Below are 21,175 nucleotides of genomic sequence, written 5' to 3' on the forward strand. Positions count from 1 at the left end.
CATTCTCTCTAGTTAGTGCACTGACCTTCCAATCCAAGGATGCAGATTTGGGAGCATCATCAGAGCATTTCAGCTAACATTTGATTGCTGTCTGAAATTTTTCTAATTTTGAAAGCTAGAGTGCTGACTTTTAACTTTTCCCTTATTTTCCTGTTCCTAGTTGAAGGCCCCAATCCTTTATAGCTCTGACAGGTTTATCCAAAAGGCAAAAATATAAAACAAATGAACACTGAGGTATCATGTTCTTACCTTGAACACACTGGCATAATTTGTTTACCTCTCTCAGCTTACCGGGGAGAGAACCCACGTGAGCCACTAAATGCCTCATGATAAGAGTTTCCCTAGATAGTCCTTGGAGCAAAATGAAAAACTCTGGTTTCCTTTTACAGTTACTACTTTGTAAGAACCAAAAATAATTAGAAACTTCTCCCCAAACACTGAAACTACTTTCTACACTAATCATTCAGTGCATCTGTAAAATCTTTTTTTTTAACTGAGCTATAGTTGATGTACATTATTATATAAGTTCAGGTGTACAACATATTGAATCACGATGATTAAAAGTCCATTTACACTTATTATAAAATACTGGCTATAGTCCCTGTGCTGTACAGTATATCCTTGTAGCTTGTTTTATACATGACCGTTTGTACCTCTTAATCATCCACTTCTATCTTGCCTCCCCCTTCCCTCTCCCCACTTGTAACCACTGGTTTGCTCTCTACATCTGAGTCTGCTTCTCTTTTGTTACATTCACTAGTTTGTTGTATTTTTTAAGTTCCACATATTAGTGATAACATACAGTATTTGTCTTTCTCTGACTTATCTCACTTGGCATAATGTCCTCCAAGTCCATCCACGTTGTTGCAAATGGCAAAATTCCATTCTTTTTATGGCAGAGTCGTGTTCCATTGTGTGTATATGTACCTAATCTTCTTTATTAATTCATCTGTCGATGGATACTTAGGTTGCTTCCATATCTTGGCAATTGGAAATAATGCTGCTATGAACATCGGGGTGCATGTATCTTTTCAAATCAGTGTTTACGTTTGTTCAGGTATATACCCAGGAGCGGAATTGCTGGCTCCTATGGTAGTTCTACTGTTAATTATTTTGAGAGCCCTCCACAGTGGCTGCACCAATTCACACTCCCAGCAACAGTGTACGGGGCTCCCTTTCCTCCACGTCCTCGCCAACGTTTGTTATTTCTTGTCTTTTTGATGATGGCCATTTCTGACAGGTGTGAGATAATATTTCATTGTGGTTTTGATTTGCATTTCTCTAATAATCAGTGATGTTGAGCATCCTTTCATGTGTCTGTTGGCCATGTGTATGTCTTCTTTGGAAAAATGTCTATTCAGAGGACATCTGTAAATTCTTACAGGGCTCTAGTCTTGCCTGCCTTTGCACTTAATCCTAATACAAGATAAACAAAATAAAAGCTGGATACTAATCCCTGCACCACTGGACTAAAGGATCATATCTTTGTAACAATTAAAAGAAAAGTCCAGTCTTCCCTGGTGGTGCAGTAGTTAAGAATCCGCCTGCCAATGCAGGGGACACGGGTGCAAGCCCTGGTCCGGGAAGATCCCACATGCCACGGAGCAACTAAGCCCGTGAGCCACAACTACTGAGCCCATGTGACACACTACTGAAGCCCGCACACCCTAGAGCTCGTGCTCCGCAACAAGAGAAGCCACCACAATGAGAAGCCCATGCACCGCAACGAAGAGTAGCCCCCCATTCACCGCAACTAGAGAAAGCCTGCGCACAGCAACGAAGACCCAACACAGCCAAAACTTAATTAAGTAATTAAAAATAAATAAATAAAATAAAAGTAAAATCCCAACTGGTGGACCCAGAGGCAGTTTTAATGACACCACAGAAATAGCAAAGCTCAGAGGCCACCTGGAAGTTTTTCTTTCAGATAAAAGGACTGAAAACTCATCCTTGGGTTGCAAGTCAGTCAAACCCAGAGGCAGCCAAGGTGGGACACTGAGCGTCGCTCTGCAGCAGGAGGGGGAGAGAAAAGCCTCCCGGGAACCAGGTAAACATGGGCGTTTCAAAGAGCTTCCTGGAAGGAGCACAGGATGAAGCCACGTTACGCAGGTGAGCTCTGCAGAGCCGTCGACAAAGACCAACAGGAGCTGCACGCAGGGAAGTCACTGGGGAGGAGTGGACGGCGGGCCAGAGAAGCAGGTCCAGGAGCCCCGCCGGGCAGACAGCGGCAGACACGGCCCCGGCCCCACTCCGGTCACATCCGCCAGTGAAGCCACCTGGCCCTGGGCTTTTTTTGTGTGTCTGTGTGTGTTACGCGGGCCTCTCACTGTTGTGGCCTCTCCCGTTGCAGAGCACAGGCTCCGGACGCGCAGGCTCAGCGACCATGGCTCACGGGCCCAGCCGCTCCGTGGCATGTGGGATCTTCCCGGGCCGGGGCACGAACCCGTGTCCCCTGCATCAGCAGGCGGACTCTCAACCACTGCGCCACCAGGGAAGCCCTGGGCTTTTCTTTACTGGAAAGGTTTTCAGAGCACTGATTTATTCTCTTTACTTGTTATAGGTCTATTTAGATTTTCTATTTCCCATGAGTCAGTTTGATAGTTTGTGTTTCTAGGCACTCTCTCAGGTTTTATCTGGCAGAATCGACAAGCTAATTCTAAATCTATATGTAAGTAGAAATGTGCAGAAACAACAAGGACGATTGTGAAAAGAGCTGCTCCTACCAGATATCAAACTTTAAAGCTATGTTTAAGTATTACTGACAAAGAAATAGCAAACCAAAAAAAAGAAGAAAAAACTAGTCCAGGAGACTCGGGTGTAAATGGGAATTCAGTATACAATAAAACATGGCAAAACCAACATTTGGAAAGCATCCGTCAAGCCTATGATTCTCGGTACTATTCTTTCACCTAAGACTGAAATAATGTGAAAACAAATGGTTGAAGAAAAATAATTAAAGGGAAAAAGTGCAATTACAGATACAAGATATCCAAATGTATAAACCCATCCCATGATTCAACTCTTAAAAAGTCAGACAAATCCACAGGACAAATGGGGAAACAATACAAACAGCAATTAGTACGACAAATAAAAATAACCAATACACATGAAAAGCCAGTCAATCTCAATAGTAACCAGTGAAACACAAATACATAAATACCATAGGAGACATCACATCTCATACATTAGATTAAAAACACTTTTACTCAGGTTGGGTAACACGAAGTGCACACAGGAAGGAGGAATAAGCCGACAGGGGCGCATGGGGTGTGGGGACCGGGAAAGCCACCCAGCGCTCAAGACGGAGTCAAACCTACAGCTGTGCCCTCCCCACAGCTGAGCCAGCCCATCTCCCAGGACTGACTTCAGAGAAGCTCATAAACACTCCCAGGGAGGCACATAAAGTGGTGTTCACTTTAATAACGTGGGTAAGATTTAAAACTAAAAGAACATAATCCGCTCGGACAGGAGAGCTGTTGGGCAAAAGGGCTGTGTCCAGGCAGCAGGTTACAAGCCCAACGCTGCACGGGAGGCCTACAGGGCACTCTGGGGGCCTCCACAGCACACACGCACATGTGGATGCCGTGTGTGTCCCCAAAGCACAAAACAGTACCACCTACGGTCAGATCTGCTGCCATGATTGCTTACGTGCAATTTCACCCGCGAAAACCCAGGTGAAAACAGGAGCCCAGCCACACGGGCCACACGAACATCCCCACAGACGCACCTGAACGTGCCCTGCCGCCTTCACCCACGCGTTCCAGCAGCCACGACCGTCCGTCCTGCCTCTGCCCACAAGCTCATACCAGGGCTTTGTCAAGGTCAAGGCCGTATTTGCTCTAGAATTTACCCATTTCTTAACCATTTAATATGTGTTAAAAACCGTGCTACAGCTTCCATTTAATTCCTATCCTTTTTTAATGTAACATAATGACAAGGTTTTTGAGTGTGGTGCCCCTCACTCTACTTTTTGTCAGAAGTCTGGTTTTTACCGTATGATTTTGCATGGCAGTGATTTTTAGGGACAAATATGTTACATTCTGGCGGAACTAACTGTATTTCAATAGGTACATATACATATACACATATACAAATAACTTGTGTCATTAAAATTGTCAGTACCACAGTTAACCAGAATGAGTTTAGTTCATACAGTAATGGTGCAAAGCATCAGAACATGTAACACCACCCTGCCAGAAAAACCGGACTAAGACTGGGGACACCTAGTCCTAGCTTTGCCGCCAACTTGCTGATAAACAGGGACAAGCGATCCGACCTTGCTGAGCTTCCCACTGTTCAAAACGAGGTTAACAATTTCTTACTAACCAAATACGGCTCTGATCAATGAGGTAACTGGCAAAATAGGCCAGGCATGCACGTGAAGTGTGGTGGCATCACCGTGAAGAGGAAATCGTTTTTGGAAACAGGTCAAGAGAGAGTAACCGCTCCCATGCTGCTCAAAGCCGCGCCTGAGAAGGGGCCGCGTCCCTTACTTCGTGGTACGTGTCCTCAAGCTCCCCATCGTAGATCCACCGGTAAAGGAAGCTCAGGACAGGGTGCGACACCAGGCTGAGGATGTGCTGCACCAGGGACCTCATGGAGGGGTCCCCCGTCTTGGTGTAGGCGTGGACGGCTGAAGCCAGCTCACCTCCCTTCCTTCCTGGGAACACAGCAAAACATCCACATTGATACTCACAGCAGAAACCAACAACTGAACACTAATGCAAACGGCCAAGTCACGGAGATAAAGTGTGGCTGCTCTCTTAGGACAGTTTGGACGTAGAAGCAGCAGTCAACACGTGACGGACCAGGAGCCCAGAGGCCTAGGCTCTACGTGGGCTTCACGTGACTCTCCACGACCTCTATGGAAAACGTGACTCGAGATACGATCGAGAACACAATTCTTCACCTTTTCTTGACTGAGACCCACATCAAGACTCACACTTTATACCGCAATCCAATACACAAATAAGCATATATAGAAAACAAGAGTTTTACAAACAATATTTACACTTTAAGATTTTCTATTTTTTCCTTTTTCTCTTTTGGTATAATACGCTGGTCTCAACTCATTAGACTGATGTCATAACCCATTAACTAACTGGTGGCCCTACAGTTTGAAAACATGGCCCTGTGTTAACAGTGCCTGGTGTCCCAGGAGCACAGCTCAGCATAAAATATCGGGAGTGGCAAAAACCAGATCCAATAGTATAAGCACACGAAGAGTTTCCCATGTGAATAATTCTGGAGTTCATTAGATTGCAGAAAGTTTTTTTTTTTTAACAGCTTTATTGGAGTATAATTTCTTTACAGTGGTGTGTTATTTTCTGCTGTATAACAAGGTGAATCAGCTGTACATATACATACATCCCCATATCTCCTCCCTCTTGCTTCTCCCTCCCTCCCACCCTCCCTTTCCCACCCCTCTAGGTGGTCACGGAGCTGATCTCCCTGTGCTATGCGGCTGCTTCCCACTAGCTATCTATTTGACATTAGGGAGTGTACATATGTCCAAGCCACTCTCTCACTTCGGCCCAGCCTCCCCTTCCCCCTCCCCGTGTCCTCACGTCCATTCTCTACGTCTGCGTCTTCGGATTGCAGACAGATTTTAAGGAAAGGACTGATGTGCTCTGACTTTAGTAAGATCCCTCCTGGCATGTGTGCACCAACAGAGACAGAGCCAGTTGGCAGGTTGTGAGGACAGGGCATGACGAAGGCCCGGAGCGGGGACCCCAGCATCCCCGGGAGGGCAAAGCCTGGGGGCCTAGGGAGGAGCTGGAGGCGCCAGGACCAGGAAAGGGATGGGGGTCAGCAGGAGGACAGTTGGGGGGCTGCCGGTAGCTGGAGAGAAAGGAGGCATTTACTCACAGTATTCGACTTCTTTCTTTTGAGGAAGGTGCCCCCCACACCGTGCCCTTGGAATCAGTGACCCTGAGAACCATCCCACGGGAGGGGGGCAGCGCACGCGCAGCCAGGAGGGCAGGGTGGTCACCAGCCCCCACACCTCACCTGGCCCTCCCACCCCAAGGGGGCAGGGACCCCCAGTGCCCACGGTTACAGATGAGGAGAGACAAAGGGCTTCCTGGCCGAGGGAGAACACACAGTGAGAAAGATGCTGAGAAGCAACTAGAAACACAGGCCGAGAGCCCAGGGGAGGCCCCACCCAGACGCGCAAACAAGGGAACTTGTGACACAGCTGCTGAGCCCAGACGTGGGCCGGAACCTGGGGGGAGTGAAGCGCTAGAAGAGGGTGCTAATTGAAAGACAAATAAAAGAGGAACAGAGATAAGCAGCTGGAACACCGTGGGCCACAGGAAAAGGCGAAATCTCTGAAAACTAGACTCCGCCCCCTTCCCCTCAAGGAAGTCCTGAGCCTCTGAAGCATAAACTGGCCTATGCGGGCAGCTGGTTATTCTCCCCTATAATTTCACGTCTATTAATTTGTATTTAATCAGCATCCTTCTGGCTATTGAGCATACAAAAGGGCAGGCACAAAAGCAAACCTCGGTGACACTCCCTAAAACCCGCTTTGAAATAAAGCAAAATGACCTTGGCAGTAGTCCACCAGGGCCGCCAGGGTCTTCAGTCTTATCTTGGGGTCATAGGTCCAAACCAGGAGACGCCGGAGCGTTAAGCTACTCTCAAGTCCCAAATTCACACCCTGATCATCTTCTAACTGTAGCTGAAAAACAGGAAAGACAGAATGTGTTAAGTACAGGTCACCAAACAGGCCAAGCATGTCTTAATCCATGTGAAGTAGACACGGGGAAAGGATTATCCTCATACAAATGAAACAGAAGGTCCCTCTGAGACAGCGACAGTTCCTTCAAGCTACAAAGGAGGTCTGTTTCAGTGGCAGACAGGACCCTGAAAATTAGCAATGACCGGGCTCTAGGACACACTGAAACTTTACAGATACCCAATCCTTCCCTACAGGATTATCAGATTTTTACCTTTTAAAAGTAATGTATGAAGAAACTTAAAAATTCTGTATAGTGGCATTTCCTAACACTTCAAATCCTGAAGAAATTAAAAATAAGGTATTTACCTGGGAATGTAAAACAGAGAGTAATCGGTAGTATTCTTTGAGTTCCTGGTGCAACGCAGCACAAAAGCTCTGTGGAGAAAGGACGGAGCACAATTAAAGCAGGACACGGTCACTGCACACTACGGTCACTACACCACAACACACGGGGACCTCGCAGGACGACGCCTTGAGACAAAGTTCGGGTGTCCGCGAGATGAAAGTCTGCTTCTGTCCACAGTCCCCATGCAGGTGTACCCACAACAATAGACGCATTTAATAGCATCCAGAAAGGGCTGTCCCTCAGCATGAGCTTTGCAGGAGAGAAGGGGAGAAACACAGTGCATTTTTCATAAGCTAAAGGGCATTCACTTTAGACACTGATGCTTTATTTTCAGATTACGTCCCTTCTAGTTTTTTTCATTGAAGTATAGTTGATTTACAATATTCTGTTAGTTTCAGGTGTACAGCACAGTGATTCGGTTATACATATATATGTATACATCTATATTCTTTTCTTTGGACTCTTTTCTGTTATAGGTTATTACAGGATACTGAATATAGTTCCCTGTGCTATACAGTAGGTCCTTGTTGTTTACCTATTTTATATATACATAGTACCGTGTATCTGCTAATTCCAAACTCCTAACTTATCCCTCCCACCACCTTCCCTTTGGTAACCATGAGTATGTTCTCTATGTCCTTGAGAAACCTGTCGTCCTTTGCAGGTTCTGTCACAGGCTCTCCTCCTGCATGTCCTTAGGCTTACGCCCAGAGTTCATTCCAGAGTCTCAGGAGTATGTGAAGGTCCTTCTGATACCTTTTCAGAATTTAAGATTGAAAAGGTACAAGGCAGTTTTTAATAATGTGGATGGTACAACTGCCCTCACCAAAATGGGAGGAATTGGCATGGAGTTGCCAATTTAAAAATATTGCTAGTGAAGAACGTTAGAGAACGTAAAAGAAACATTAAGTGTCTATCAACAGGTGACTGGATAAAGAAGATGTGGTGTGGGGGGGGTGTGCACATACATACACACACACACACAGACACACATATATGCAATGGAATATTACTCAGCTGTAAAAAAGAATGAAATAATGCCACTTGCAGAAGCATGGATGGACCTAGAGATTACCATACAAAGCGAAGTAAGTCAGACAATGACAAATACCATATGATACCACTTCAATGTGGAATCTAAAAATAATACAAATGAACCTACTTACAAAACAGAAACAGACTCACATAGAAAACAAACTTATGGTTACCAGAGGAGAAAGGGAGGGAAGGGAGGGAGGGGTAAACTGGGAGTATGGGATTAACAGATGCACACTACTACAGTAAAATAGATAAACAGGGATTTGCTGTATAGCACAGGCAACGATATTCAATATTTGTAACTACAATGGAAGGTGATAAAAATACACACATATATACATGTATACGTATAACCAAATCACTCTGATATACACCTGAAACACAACACTGTAAATCAACTATCCTTCAATTTAAAAAAAATTTTTTTAATTGAATCAAGTCAAAGGGAAAACACACTAAAGTATGTAAAGTGACTCATACATGGTCAGTGTTCCTAAGTATTCATCAAACATTTTTAAAAATCGCTATATTTGATTATCTTTGCCACTATCCACTGTGCTTTCTCTTTTCCTGAGTTGACCGTGACTGACACAGTCCATTTTCAAACCTTCTTTATGTAAAAAGAACCCTCTTCAGAATGACTTTCTTATAAGATTCTAAAGAGACTGCGCATTTCCCGAGGTGCATGTCACCCCAAAACCCCACGTGTCTCCGTAACACAGAACATACCTGGCCTACAAGTCCAAACGAACGGTCTAGGCTCCTCTGGTCAGTGTATTTTCTGATTTTATTATGTAACCACCCCAACTCAGCGAGTCTGAGTGTCGTATCCCGCAAAGAGTTGTTTAGGTTGGCCTAAAAAGTAAGAATGTCCAGAGTTTGAAATAAAAAAAAATGTTTGACACTAGGAGGTTAATTATTATTATCTTTTTAGCCATTTGTACTTTTATAATGCTTAGGCTTCAACATAAGAACCTGAAAGATAACTAATACACCATCACTAAAGTGAAAGCAGTGAGACTCTAGGGAACAAAAAGCATCACAGAGCAGGCAGGGAAGTAAGACACCTCTGAGCAAGTGTAAGGCTTGGGTCCCACCGCCCCAGGAGTGACTGGCCGGGGTGCCGGCGTGGCCATGGCTGGGACAGTCTGTGACGTCAGTGGCCTCATGACTCGGCTAAGAGTCACAAAAGGACAGAGGGTCAACAAGAAGGACTGTGGGAAAGGCAGGTTCTGGAAGACAGAAGCAAAGATGCCAGGATACCTGGCCGTCAGGTAACTCGGGCACCACCGCCACAGGAGGAAAGGGAGGCAACGCGCCGAGGATCCAACCAGGGAGCAAACCAGGGTTCCACGGTGCAGGCTGACCAGGACTCCCGAATCTGCACACTAGCCCCCGTGACCCACAAACCAACCGTGCCTGCCTGGTCCTGATGCCATCTGTCTTGACTTCCGAACGCTTCAGACAGGGTTTCAGTGACCGTACCTTTCCCTCCACTTTGTAACAGTTGTCAGTGTTGCTCATCTTGACATTTCTGCCGTCTATGCCCTGGAAGACGTACAGAATATCTCTGACTAGGGCTGCCTCGGCAACTTCCACAGCACCTGTAACACGGTTTTTACAAGGTGAAATAAATCGCACAACACAATTCGCTTCAGGTAATATATTTGCAACCAGAACAAAATTTAAAAACTAAATAAATGAGTTTAAGATGAGAAAGAATATGAAGTTATATGAAAAAAGGATTTTCTGAAAAGGATATGGAGATCATACAATTTCTCTTCCAAAAGTCTTTTAAAAAGACAAAGCAGTATGTGGGAGTTTAATATATGATCAAGGAGCAGCACAAATCAGTCACAAAAGGATAGATAATGATTTCATACGATGTTTAGAAAACTGGCTACACAGCAAGCACGCAAACCTGGTTCCATCTCCATCACCATGACGAAAGGAGTTAACACAGCAGAAAGGGATTTATGACTTCCACAAACCTTGGAACAAAAGCTAACTCAGAATTTAGGTATCACCCAATGTCAGGACGAGAGGCAAAGCCCACAGATCCAAGGTCTCAGTGGGAGGAGACACAGTCAGAGCCCAGCGGGGTCAGGCTCCCACTCCAGGGCTGCATTCAGTTGTGGCGATAATGGTCTATAAATATCAGATTGCAGCAAACCGGGCCCATCGTCACTGGGGAAGGGAGAGCAGACCCAGGAAAGCACTCGGCAAGGACCTGAGGAGTGGGCGGCTCTGGGGAGGCACGGTCAGGGTGACAGGGTGACAAGGCCAGCCGGGAGGACTGAGGCTCCTGAACCCCGTCACGAGAACGAGAAACCAGGCCAAGGTTGTGGGCGTTTAAAACAAGGGGTGCATCCCTACTCACCACCTGCATCCCCTTCTCTCCGTGGCCTCGTCACGTTGCGAGAAACAGCGCTGGGGACACCTTTCGAGGTAGTGTTTTGTAAAGAAGGCTGGTTTGCAGTTAAAGTCCACGCAAGACGTGAGCCCAGCTGCTGTCGAAGACAATCTCCCACGCCCGGAGCTGGGTGAGACTGTCTGAAAGAGGAAGGGACCGTCTGTGTCTTCAAATGCCCGGCTATTCACGGAGGACGCTGAGACAGCCGCAGACACACTGCTTGAGGTGCTACACTGAGTGACTTAATCCTGAGGACCCGAGACGCCCGAGCGGCCACACCACCACCGCGCCCCCGTGTCCCAGTGAGGACGCCCAAGGCCTCCTGGGCTCCCGCGGTGGCTCTCGGGCTCTTCCGGCCACCCCCCCAGACTTCTCAACACACAAGTCACAAGCTACTGGACTTTTCTTTACAAATACATAACACACACCACACAGCTAAAACCACTTTGAGATTCACGACTGATTTTACCCTGAAAGTTAACCCCTTTCATCCAGTCAACATTTGCTGAGTTAAAAAACCCGAAACACTGCCCCCCTTCCCTGTCCTCCCTGTCCCTCCGTCTTCACAGCACTTGATACGAAAAGAAATATTGTAATCTGCAATTAGTTTTAAAAATGCACAAACATAAAATATAAGGCAAAGGCACATCCAAGGTCAAGACAGCTTCTAATAATTTGGAGAACGTGCAAAAGCTGCTCCCTGAAGATGTAGGACGCTGACAGCTGATTTCCAATGACATGTTTTGACAACCACAAAAAAATAGCGCTTCCTGGGACCGCAAAATACAGAAACGAGGATCTCAGTGGCACTACTGCTTCCAGTGGTGAGCTCTGGTTTTAACTGGTCAAGTAAGAGAGGAAAGAAAAACCTGAAATGGCCCTGACTTTTTCCTATTTTTGACGAGGGGAAAAGTCATCAACAACACTAAATTAAAACTATGTTTTTGAATAGTCCTAAATTTAAGAAAAAATTCTAAAAGACCACTTCAGTTCAAAGTTCTCTATACAGCTTTTTTTATATCATGACACTAATTATTTCAAATAGTTACTTTAAAGGTGAAAATAAGAACATCTGTTTATTCTTTTAGCCAGAATATGAGTTTAAGATTAAATTTTGGGATGTATTGTACTGTCTTTCTAAAATACTAGACCCCATTTATTCCACATGTGTGGTACACACATTCTATCTTCTAATGACTTTAACGAAATTTGATTAAGTCTCACAATGACTTATAACTGTATTACGCTCATATGGAAAAAACATCATTTGATGGTAAATCCTTGGTCACTTGTTCTCCTGGAAAAATATCCACTTTTTGATATTTTAAAGCACAGTCTGCTTTAAAGTGGTTTCTAGGAATGTGTATGGAAAAACACACAGGAGAGCAAGTCCCACGGCCATTCCGGCACTGGCACTTGCTTTCTTCTCAGCCATGAGCGCTGCGCGTACCCGGATGTACCAGCACGTTGATGAAAGCACCGGAAGGTGCCACACTCCAAGGCCTGCAGACCTCAGCACCTCAGGATGAGACAGCTGTATCTTACGTTCCTGACGTTTTAAATAACTGAGGAGAACAGCACACCCGTGAAGGGGACAACGTGCACTGAGAGAAGTGCGAGAGCCCAGCCAGAGCCCGTCGCTCAGGCACGGCCAGAGAAGGCTCTGCACGCCGCCGCGTGAGCAGGGCCCCTGCTGACGGGCCTGCGCCGTAACAGGCGGGAGTGGCCCAACCCTTCACAGGCAGCTAGGACTAAACGTGGGAAGAGCTCCGGTCTGAAACAGAGGGAGTGCTTGGAAGGGAACCTCCTAGATGAAGCACCTCAGACCCAGCGCCTAGAACATCCCTGGCACATACGAGGCTCTGCAGACAGTTTCGGTGAAGACGAAATGCCTGACTAAAGGCCGAGCATCCCCCTGCTCCTACAGTGTGAGGCCTCCCGCGCGAGCTGGGTTACCCCTGAGGCGTCGGGGTCGGGCCGCCGAGGGCGCACACGCTGATGCTGCTGATGCCGCTGCTCCCCAGGCTGCCAGAGCTCTGGGCCGGCTGGGCGCTGCGGTCCTGGTAGTTCAGGGGCAGGGTCTGAGGCCTGGCGTAGTAGTAGGGCGTGGAGTGAGCATCCCGGGGTAGCGCTTGAGCAAACAACGTGGCGTAGCTAGAAACCTGAAAATAAAGGTGTCACGAATATGGATACGAAATTACAGAATGCTTTCCCACACCAGCAAAGATAATTTACATTCAGACTTTGGTTCTATTTCTGTAACTGGATTTTGTGCAGGCAGACCTCAGAAATATTGTGGGTTCAGTTCCAGACCACCGCAATAAAATGAGTAGTGAAACAAAGCAAGTCACATGAATTTTCTGGCTTCCCAGTGCATATAAAAGTTATGTGTACACTATACCGTAGTCTACTGAGTATGCAATAGCATTATGTCTAAAAAGCAATATACACACCTTAATTTAAAAATACCTTATTGCTTAAAAAGGCTAACCATCGTCTGACAATGTAAAGTTGCCACACACCTTCAACTTGTAAAAAATGCAGTATCTGCGAAGCACAATAAAACGAGATGTGCCTGTATTTATTAAACGATAAATCAATTCTAGTTTTGAAATATGCCTGAACTGATAAAGTTCTGGCAAGTTTTCTGAATCTCAAAACTCCCACATGGTCTGATAACTAAACACTTTACTCAGAAACCAAGCAAACTGAAACTCAAGTAATTACTCAAATATTTTTAAAAGTCTGGCATTATTAGGTAATGAAAGAATGCTCATTACTCAGACTAAGGCTTTAAAGGTAAATATGACTCTTTCACCCACATTCTTCAACTCTCTAAACACTCAAATTTCTGTGGTCGAGCATCTTATTACACCAGACTCTCTGGGGCTCCGGGCGGCAGCCCAATGGCTCTTTCGAACACCACACGGGTCAAAAACTGAACGCACTGACAACAAGCTTTTCATGGTATAAGAGTAATTAATGTTCATCATGATATCTGAAAACCCAAGAAAACCTTAAAAGGTCTTCTAACCCAAAGAATAATGAAGCTGTGCTAATATTAATAACTTTACAGAAAATCTGAAAACTGATAGTTTATGCTCTATTTAACCAGACATTGTTATATTTGAAGTAATAACATGATTCTCAAAAACATCTTAAGGAAACACAGCATACTGACTAAAAATGCCCTTAAAAACAAAACAAAAACAAAAAAAGAAAGAAAGAAAAAGAAATCTCTTGACCCTCATGACTGCCCAGAAAACTATACAAATTTTTTTCCTTTTCTCCTACTATTTTCTTAAGTATGGACACTAATTCCTATCAAAATTTGGTATAACTGTTCCAGCAAAAGACACTGTGCTTTAAAAAGGCATCGGGCTGTGAAAATAGAGCCTCTCACCTTGTTAGGCTGCTTGCGTGGATCTTCACTAAGGCTTAGCAAGAGGTAGAGAATTGACCATTTATTTTTCAAAACTCCCTGTTTAGAAAGAAAACATTAAAAGAACAACTTGGTACTAGTTCCCAATTTTATCTTCCTCTCTCCTAAATTATCCTTATTTCCAAAATAGAAAAGCATTTTTAAAATTCACCTGGTAACATCAAACCTAAATTTGTCGATTTTTCAGGCACTACCATCGTGCTATCCATGAGAAGAAGGCAAGAGAACGTTCTCAAGAGGTCAAGACCCTTGGAACCTTTAACCCCCTGAAACCTAACTCCAAAGTCCCAACGCGAACATTTTTTCAATTACCCTATTCCTGTCTAATGGTATTTCCTCCCTGAAATAATTCTTATAATAACCAACTTCCCAAACACAGTGATTATAAGAATAATGCCATCACAAAATGTGTGAATGCTTTCCCTGCCTTAAGTCCAATTTAAGCCATAAAAAAAGAGTATTAGGAAAAAAGAAAATAATTCCAAAGTATAAGATGTAGGTCTCGGCATCATGCATTCTTGGGAAACTCAAGGTTCTGAAGCACTTAGATGCCAGGGTAACTACCCCTAGGTTTCTATGTAAGGTAATCATAACGGTTTCATTAATTTCCAAGCATGTATCACTCCCCCCCGATTCACAACCGTTAACAGCAAGCAGCCCGCCCTCGATACGCTTTATCCCAAATCTACAGCGCATTCCACTCTATTCCTGTATTCCTACCTTTCCTATGCATAGGCTAGAAACTATAAATACTTTATTTACAAAACAAATTATGGGACAGCTACTCACGTTGCACAAGTTCTTCATTATATGTATAAAATATTCCTAGAAAGTTTCTTTAAAGAATAAGCTCATTCCAGGTATTTAATTGATTCACACAGAATTTTTCAGAAGCAGCAAACTCCCCAGCTGGGACAACAGCAAGGAAGAAAGAGGCCAGCCCTGGCCGAGGCCTCAGCCCAGTGGTAAGCAGACGTTCGGGCAAATACACTTTGGTATCATGAAGTGCCCTTCCAGACACCGGAGGATCGCTCAGTGGTCCAGGCTCTCGAAAGGACCCCCCGAGGAGACGTGCGTCTCTCAGAAACAGAGACGTGTGTCCCTGCAGCGCGGCAGGAGGGGCTCACTCTTTCCTACTCCGCCTGTTCCACGGGAAGCCAACCAGAAGCAAGGGAGCCTAGGGGCTGCGATCCACACCCGTCAGCCCCCCGGAGCCCGAAGCAGCAGAAAGGAGGAGAGAACAGAGCTGGTGGGACCACCAGAATCAACAACTCCAGCAGCACACGTTTCAGATGATTCTAAACTACTTCAGACCCTGTTGTCTTAGACTTTGAAACTGAAAGGACCTCAATTCAGACATAAGACGTTCAACACTGTGCACACACTGAATTTTAAATGTGGAAGCACGTATCAGGGCCCCGTAAGCTCTACAGGAGCATCGGAACAAGCGTTGCACGTGCAGTTATCTCCACCGGCGCGTACCCCAGCCCACCCCTCCCGAGGCCCCGGCTCCTCTCGCACAGCCCCGCCTTCCTCCCCCGCCCGCAGCCCCTCCTCGTCTTCAGCTCTGCCCCGCCAGCCACGGTCCAGCTTCTAGCCCAGGACACGCTGCCCACACCTCTGCTCCCTGACTCCCGCCTGGGGTCTAAGGACACAATGGCAAACGGCAAAGGGCTCCTCGGACCCGCCCGGGTGCCCACGGGCACACTGCCGGAAGGCCCTGACGGGCGGGAGGGAGCACAAAACACCGACCATGGCTGTGGTTCCAAAGAAGCAGACGTTTCAGCAACAAGAAGGGACGGCTCCGGCCGCTCGCTACCATCTTCCATCAGGCAGGCTCAGCCTCCAGCCCTAGGAAGCCGGCTACTCTGTGAAACATCGCCGCTTTAGGAATAAGCATCTGGTGTTGCACACTGAACTGTGGAAAACAGCCATTTAAACTAGAAACGCCTTAAATATGTTTTCACCTAACGGCCAGTGTTAACAGACATAACAGCTCTTACTGATGAAATCTCCCTTTGGGGATCTCAGGAAGGCTAATGAGCATCTCAGGAATGTGACATCTGTCTGATAAGCAGATCTTGGTAATTTTCAATGCACAAGTGAAGTTGTTTTTAAAAGTAGAGAAAGATTAAGAAAACCAAATAATCCAGCAGTTTGAAAGTATCTGCCTGGAAACGACTGTACAAAAAAAGTTTCCTCATTTTTTTTGGATTTTATAATTTAATGTTAGATTATATTCATATTGAAAGGGTTTTTTTAAAATCATATCTCTTGCAAGGTCATTTCTTAATTTCATAAATATCATCAAAGATGGAAAAACATACTTAAAGCAGTGAATCCAAGTAAATCCAATTGAATTAAGGAATCAAAATGGTCAGCAAATAAGGTTAGGCTTCTTTTTAGGGGTACAACAGATAAACAAAGAGGAAGACTTGAAAGAACCACGAGTTCTACTACTGGCAGCATCAGGCACTGCTCCGTGCTTTCACCATCGTGAGGCTAACCCAGTATTTGTTGAGCAAAGCAGTAAACTTCTCAGGATTTCACTTTCTTCTCTGTAAGAGAAGGGAGACAGCTACCTAGCTGTCTAGCTTCCTTTATGGTCTGAATCACAAAAATCTCCCCCTAGGATTCAGTTAGTTTACTGGTATAAAGGCCAGCAGAGTCTTTTATAAAAATGACAGGTTAGACAAACCACTCATGTGCAAGTATCGACATCCAAGCACAAAATGTTCAAATCAATTTTTTATGTATTTACTGTGACAGTAATTCCCTGTAATTTATTCGCAGTAACAGCAGGAACTGCACCTGATGACCAATGTGATGCACCAACCAGCTAAGCCTCTGCTGTCGTGTGCAGACACGTCAAAGCTTCTGCTGATGTGCTTCCTCCCAGGGACGTAACTAAGGCTTCGGTGACATGCTCACTGCCCAGCAAGTCTGATCACTTTCTCACTGTAGCTTCATTCATCTTTATAAGCAATTTCACATTCAACCCAGCTAGAACCTACTTCTAACACCAAACGTCTTTGAAAAGCAAACACTATCTAGAGTTGAAAGCTACTACCCAACACAGAGAAGGTACCACGTGCCCCCAGCCACACTAACTGCCTCGCCAATGGCAGAGCAGCTTTCAGACACGTGTGTGATACCTGTGAGTGAAGTTTCCTGTGGAGTTCTGAAAATAATGCAGCATCTGTTTCTCTTCTCTGTCGGGTAACTGGAAAGTCAGAAAATGAGCATGTTAATGACACACACCAAAGTTTATTCTTATGATACTATTTCACCATTCACAGTAATGGATAACTCTGACGTCTGCAACGAATCTTGAGCTTAAGAATCAAAATAACCAGGCAACGTCACTTCAGCTCCATAAATTTCATCAGGTCACTGGATCTGAGATTTGTAAAATATGGACAAAATTAGGCTGGAATCAGAGTTTATGTGAAAATTAGCTAAAGTAACAGAAATGATGGGATTTTTTTAGATCCTATCTATAAATAGTAACAAACGGCCCAGTGAGGCAAAGTACCACAAGTTTAGCTAGTTAATAAAGAGGCCACCTGGAGGGAGGGATGGGAAGTGAAAACATCTTTGGGATCCTAACTGCAAAAGGCAATAACAAAGAAGTGCTCCATTCATGACAGTGTGACTTAAAAACCATACCTTCTAAGCATTTTTGTTAATATATATGCAGTGCTTCATCTTGCTTTGGTGTAAGATGTAATAGTCAGTTACTGTTTCAAAATCGAAATCGAAACAGCTAAGGGGCTAATCTTCACCCAGGAATTCGTTCCATGCCTGCGTGTCCCCAGGGCTCACGGCCACAGCACATTCTCTAGAAGCCAAGGGAACCAATGAGAAGCTCACTCGCTACTCGGCTCCGTGAAGGAGGACGTGGGCCTGGGAGGAGACGCTCACCCGCATCCACCACGCTGCACGACCACCTGTGCACAGGTGCCTCTCCAAGGAGTCCCGTTACAGCCGAGATAAAAGCGCCACAGCCTCACTATTCTCCAAGGAATCTCTGCGTCTGTTTACCCCAGTGTAGCAGGACTGCTTTCTTAAAATCTCATCAGCCAAGCTCACTTAGTTTAAATGTTCAAATTCTTCTCTAGAAAGACAATGACTGACTTGACAGCCAATACCTTTTCATATTCATCACCTAGGAAAGGGTCCCCGTATCACGTACTGATTGTATGGACCAGCAAGTCTCGTATGGACATACCAGAAGCCGCTTCATCCTAATCAAAGCTGTACCTCCAAGCCTTCCTGTGCAGAATGGTAAAGCTCTCTTTAAAATGCATTATTACAAAATGCATTCAACAAAATGAATGCAGTTAAAAATTCAATATAATTTACTTTTACATGTTATTTCTACAGAATGGGACTAATGCTAACTCAGATATAAAAGTCACAGGACAATAAAATATAGTAAATGATACTAATAAAAATGAACACAGAATATTCACCCCAGGGGCTTCCCTGGTGGCGCAGTGGTTGAGAGTCCGCCTGCCCACGCAGGGGACGCGGGTTCGTGCCCCGGTCTGGGAAGATCCCACATGCCGCGGAGCGGCTGGGCCCGTGAGCCATGGCCGCTGAGCCTGCGCGTCCGGAGCCTGTGCTCCGCAACAGGGAAGGCCACGGCAGTGGGAGCCCTGCGTACCGTGGAAAAAAAAAAAAAAAAGAATATTCACCCCAAAAATGATGTTTTATCTAATACACTGCTAAATAAAGGAAAACAAGCCTTGAGTTACAATGTACCTCACTTACCAATGTGAAAAATGAAGAAACCAATAGGTGTGAAATTCTGTCACACACGATGAGTTTTGCAATTTGTGTCAATATAAAACATACTAGCATTTTATATCTGAAGCCAGCCATATAAAATGGCAAGTTAACATTTCTGTGCTATTCCAGGGGGCAGAACTACCATAACTCAACTAATCTAACATACCAAAAACAATTACCAAATTTCAAAAATATTAAAATGTAAAAACTATGTCTAAGAATGAATGAAAGATGATAGACCACTGGTGACCACTCCACGCACCATCACCGACACCTCAACCACAGCTGGGCCACGTCAGGGCTGGGGACGCGGGCTGGGGGCCCAGGAGCAGCCGCGGACACCAGGTGATAACGGGCAGAAGAGACGCACTGCGTCTACACAGCAAGCCTCATTTCAAAGGTACAGAGACTACACAGAACAATAAACTGCACACGGTTACAGTTTTCTTCTTAAAAAAGGATCCTTCAGGACCCACTCAACAACATGGCTGCCAGTCCTGTAGATCTGAGGACAAACCATCTTCAGCTACTCCAAGCATGTGTAGTGCTCTCACCAGCGGGCCTGGGTCTGTACACTCATAAAGGGCTTGGTCTGTTACATACAGTGCCTAGTAGTTGGGGTTCTCACTAATAATCTAAAATGTAACCATCATCAGGGGCCAAGAAGCGAGTACAATGTTCTCAGGTTCACTTTTACAGACAAGAAAGGAAATAAGTCTCCACAGTATGATGAACAGTCCACCCCCCACCTTACACAGTAGCTACATGCCAGGTAACCCCAAGATCTGAATCACCCCAGTCCTGCGCTGCTCACCGAGCCTCCCCCAGACCCAGCCACTCACACGCCAGGGTCTCAACCCTACCCCCAGCTGCCACACCACCCAGCTCAGGTACCCAGCTCAGAAACAGGACATTCACCCAGAGCCCTGGCCAAACGGTTAATAATGCAACAGCTGAGGTAGGAAACGGTGCCATGAGAACTACCTCCGAGAAGGTGGCATTACCACTTGCGACAGCCCGTTTCACCTGGGCGGCTTAAGAGCCGGGCCCGCAGGGAGAACGCACCTGCTTTCTTAGGTGCCAGGCTGCTGCTTAGGTGGCTGGGGCCAGGCTCTTGAGTCTGGTGAACTGTGAGGAAAGGAGACCCAGCCCCTGGAGAAGAACCACCCTCCGACCGGGACAGGGGCAGCTCTCACAAGTGGGTCCTGGTGCTCAGAGCCCCTCCCTCAGATGCTGCTGGGACGCACAGTCGGACAACCATTCCTAACAGGGGGCTAATACGTGGAAAGCTTCCTTCTCTAAGGTGACAAACACTGTGTATGAAAGCTTTCAGGACCATCTCAGAATTAAAACATTCAACAGTAAGCTCTAAAGTACTGCAAGTTAACTCACTGAGTTGTTTTAACTGTCAAGATAATACCCTCTGTTATCTGGTCAAAGGGTGCATAAGATTAAATACTGCAAATCACAAGATAAGCAGCAAGTTATATGAAGTCCTTTTATCTTCCTCACATTCTTAACCCAGATTATGTTGTTACAATAGTATTTAAAACAACCCCCTTCCGCTATGTTCTTGTCCTTATTTTTAATATATATTTTTATATATTTGTAATAGTACCTATAATTAAGATGTGCTTGGGAGCTACATATATACATACACATACAAAGAAATACATACATATATAAAGAGATACACAAGTATATATATCCGTGTGTGTGTGTGTGTGTGTGTGTGTGTATACATATAAACTTAAGCTTTGACAAGTTTAAGAATGCAACACATGATAACACTTAAGAAAAATACATACGTTCTTTCTTGATTTTTTCAGCTACTAGAAATTCGTCTCTTTCAACAGTTGGGGCAAAGTTGCTGCCAATAACTCGCACAGCATACTGGAACTGCTGGGCCACATCGGCTGAAAGGTAGATAAAAGGATGCAAGTTATCACCATCACGTTACGTTGTGATCCCCTGAAGCTTCCAGTTCAACACAGTGCACTGGGCACGTGCATCTACCGTCCACCTTCCCCAGGGCTTAACTGAGAGGATGGAAGAGCCACAAAGAGGCAGAATGAACGACTAGATGAGCAGAATGACGGTTTCACAGACAAAGTGAGGGAGACAGCAACAGAAAGCCTGAAAACTCCTAGGAGACAGAAAACAGACTGGACTGATACACATTTAAAAAGGAGCAGGAAGAGTGCCAGCCCAAACCACGGCACCTGCTCAGCAGAGCCTACAAGGAGCGCCAGGGCTCACGTGCACACACACACCAGGAGTGGCCACGAGCAACCAAAACGGGCAATAACTTATGAACCATGTGTGCACTTCCAGGTAAAGAGGATGGCTTAAACACAGACATGTGCCTCCACGCCCTTCAAAAACCCCACTAAACTGAGA

General features: G+C 45.4%; 1 protein-coding gene across 2 annotated transcripts in view; it reads right to left on the reverse strand.

Annotated features, from left to right (window-relative positions):
* Positions 1-21,175, reverse strand: part of TUBGCP3 (tubulin gamma complex component 3) — a 60,577-nt gene that overhangs the window by 32,352 nt on the left and 7,050 nt on the right. For both annotated transcript variants that reach the window (XM_081214750.1, XM_081214749.1), the window contains exons 2-11: positions 20,584-20,691; positions 17,137-17,204; positions 13,943-14,020; positions 12,496-12,701; positions 10,507-10,679; positions 9,612-9,730; positions 8,856-8,981; positions 7,049-7,117; positions 6,550-6,682; positions 4,494-4,660 (exon numbers count right to left, since the gene is read on the reverse strand). In XM_081214750.1, the coding sequence (XP_081070876.1) occupies positions 4,494-4,660; positions 6,550-6,682; positions 7,049-7,117; positions 8,856-8,981; positions 9,612-9,730; positions 10,507-10,679; positions 12,496-12,701; positions 13,943-14,020; positions 17,137-17,204; positions 20,584-20,691 (1,247 nt within the window). The remainder of the gene's footprint in view (positions 1-4,493; positions 4,661-6,549; positions 6,683-7,048; positions 7,118-8,855; positions 8,982-9,611; positions 9,731-10,506; positions 10,680-12,495; positions 12,702-13,942; positions 14,021-17,136; positions 17,205-20,583; positions 20,692-21,175) is intronic.

The sequence above is a fragment of the Mesoplodon bidens genome (genome assembly GCF_964165515.1).
Source record: "Mesoplodon bidens genome assembly, chromosome: 17".
NCBI classification, from domain to species: domain Eukaryota; kingdom Metazoa; phylum Chordata; class Mammalia; order Artiodactyla; family Ziphiidae; genus Mesoplodon; species Mesoplodon bidens.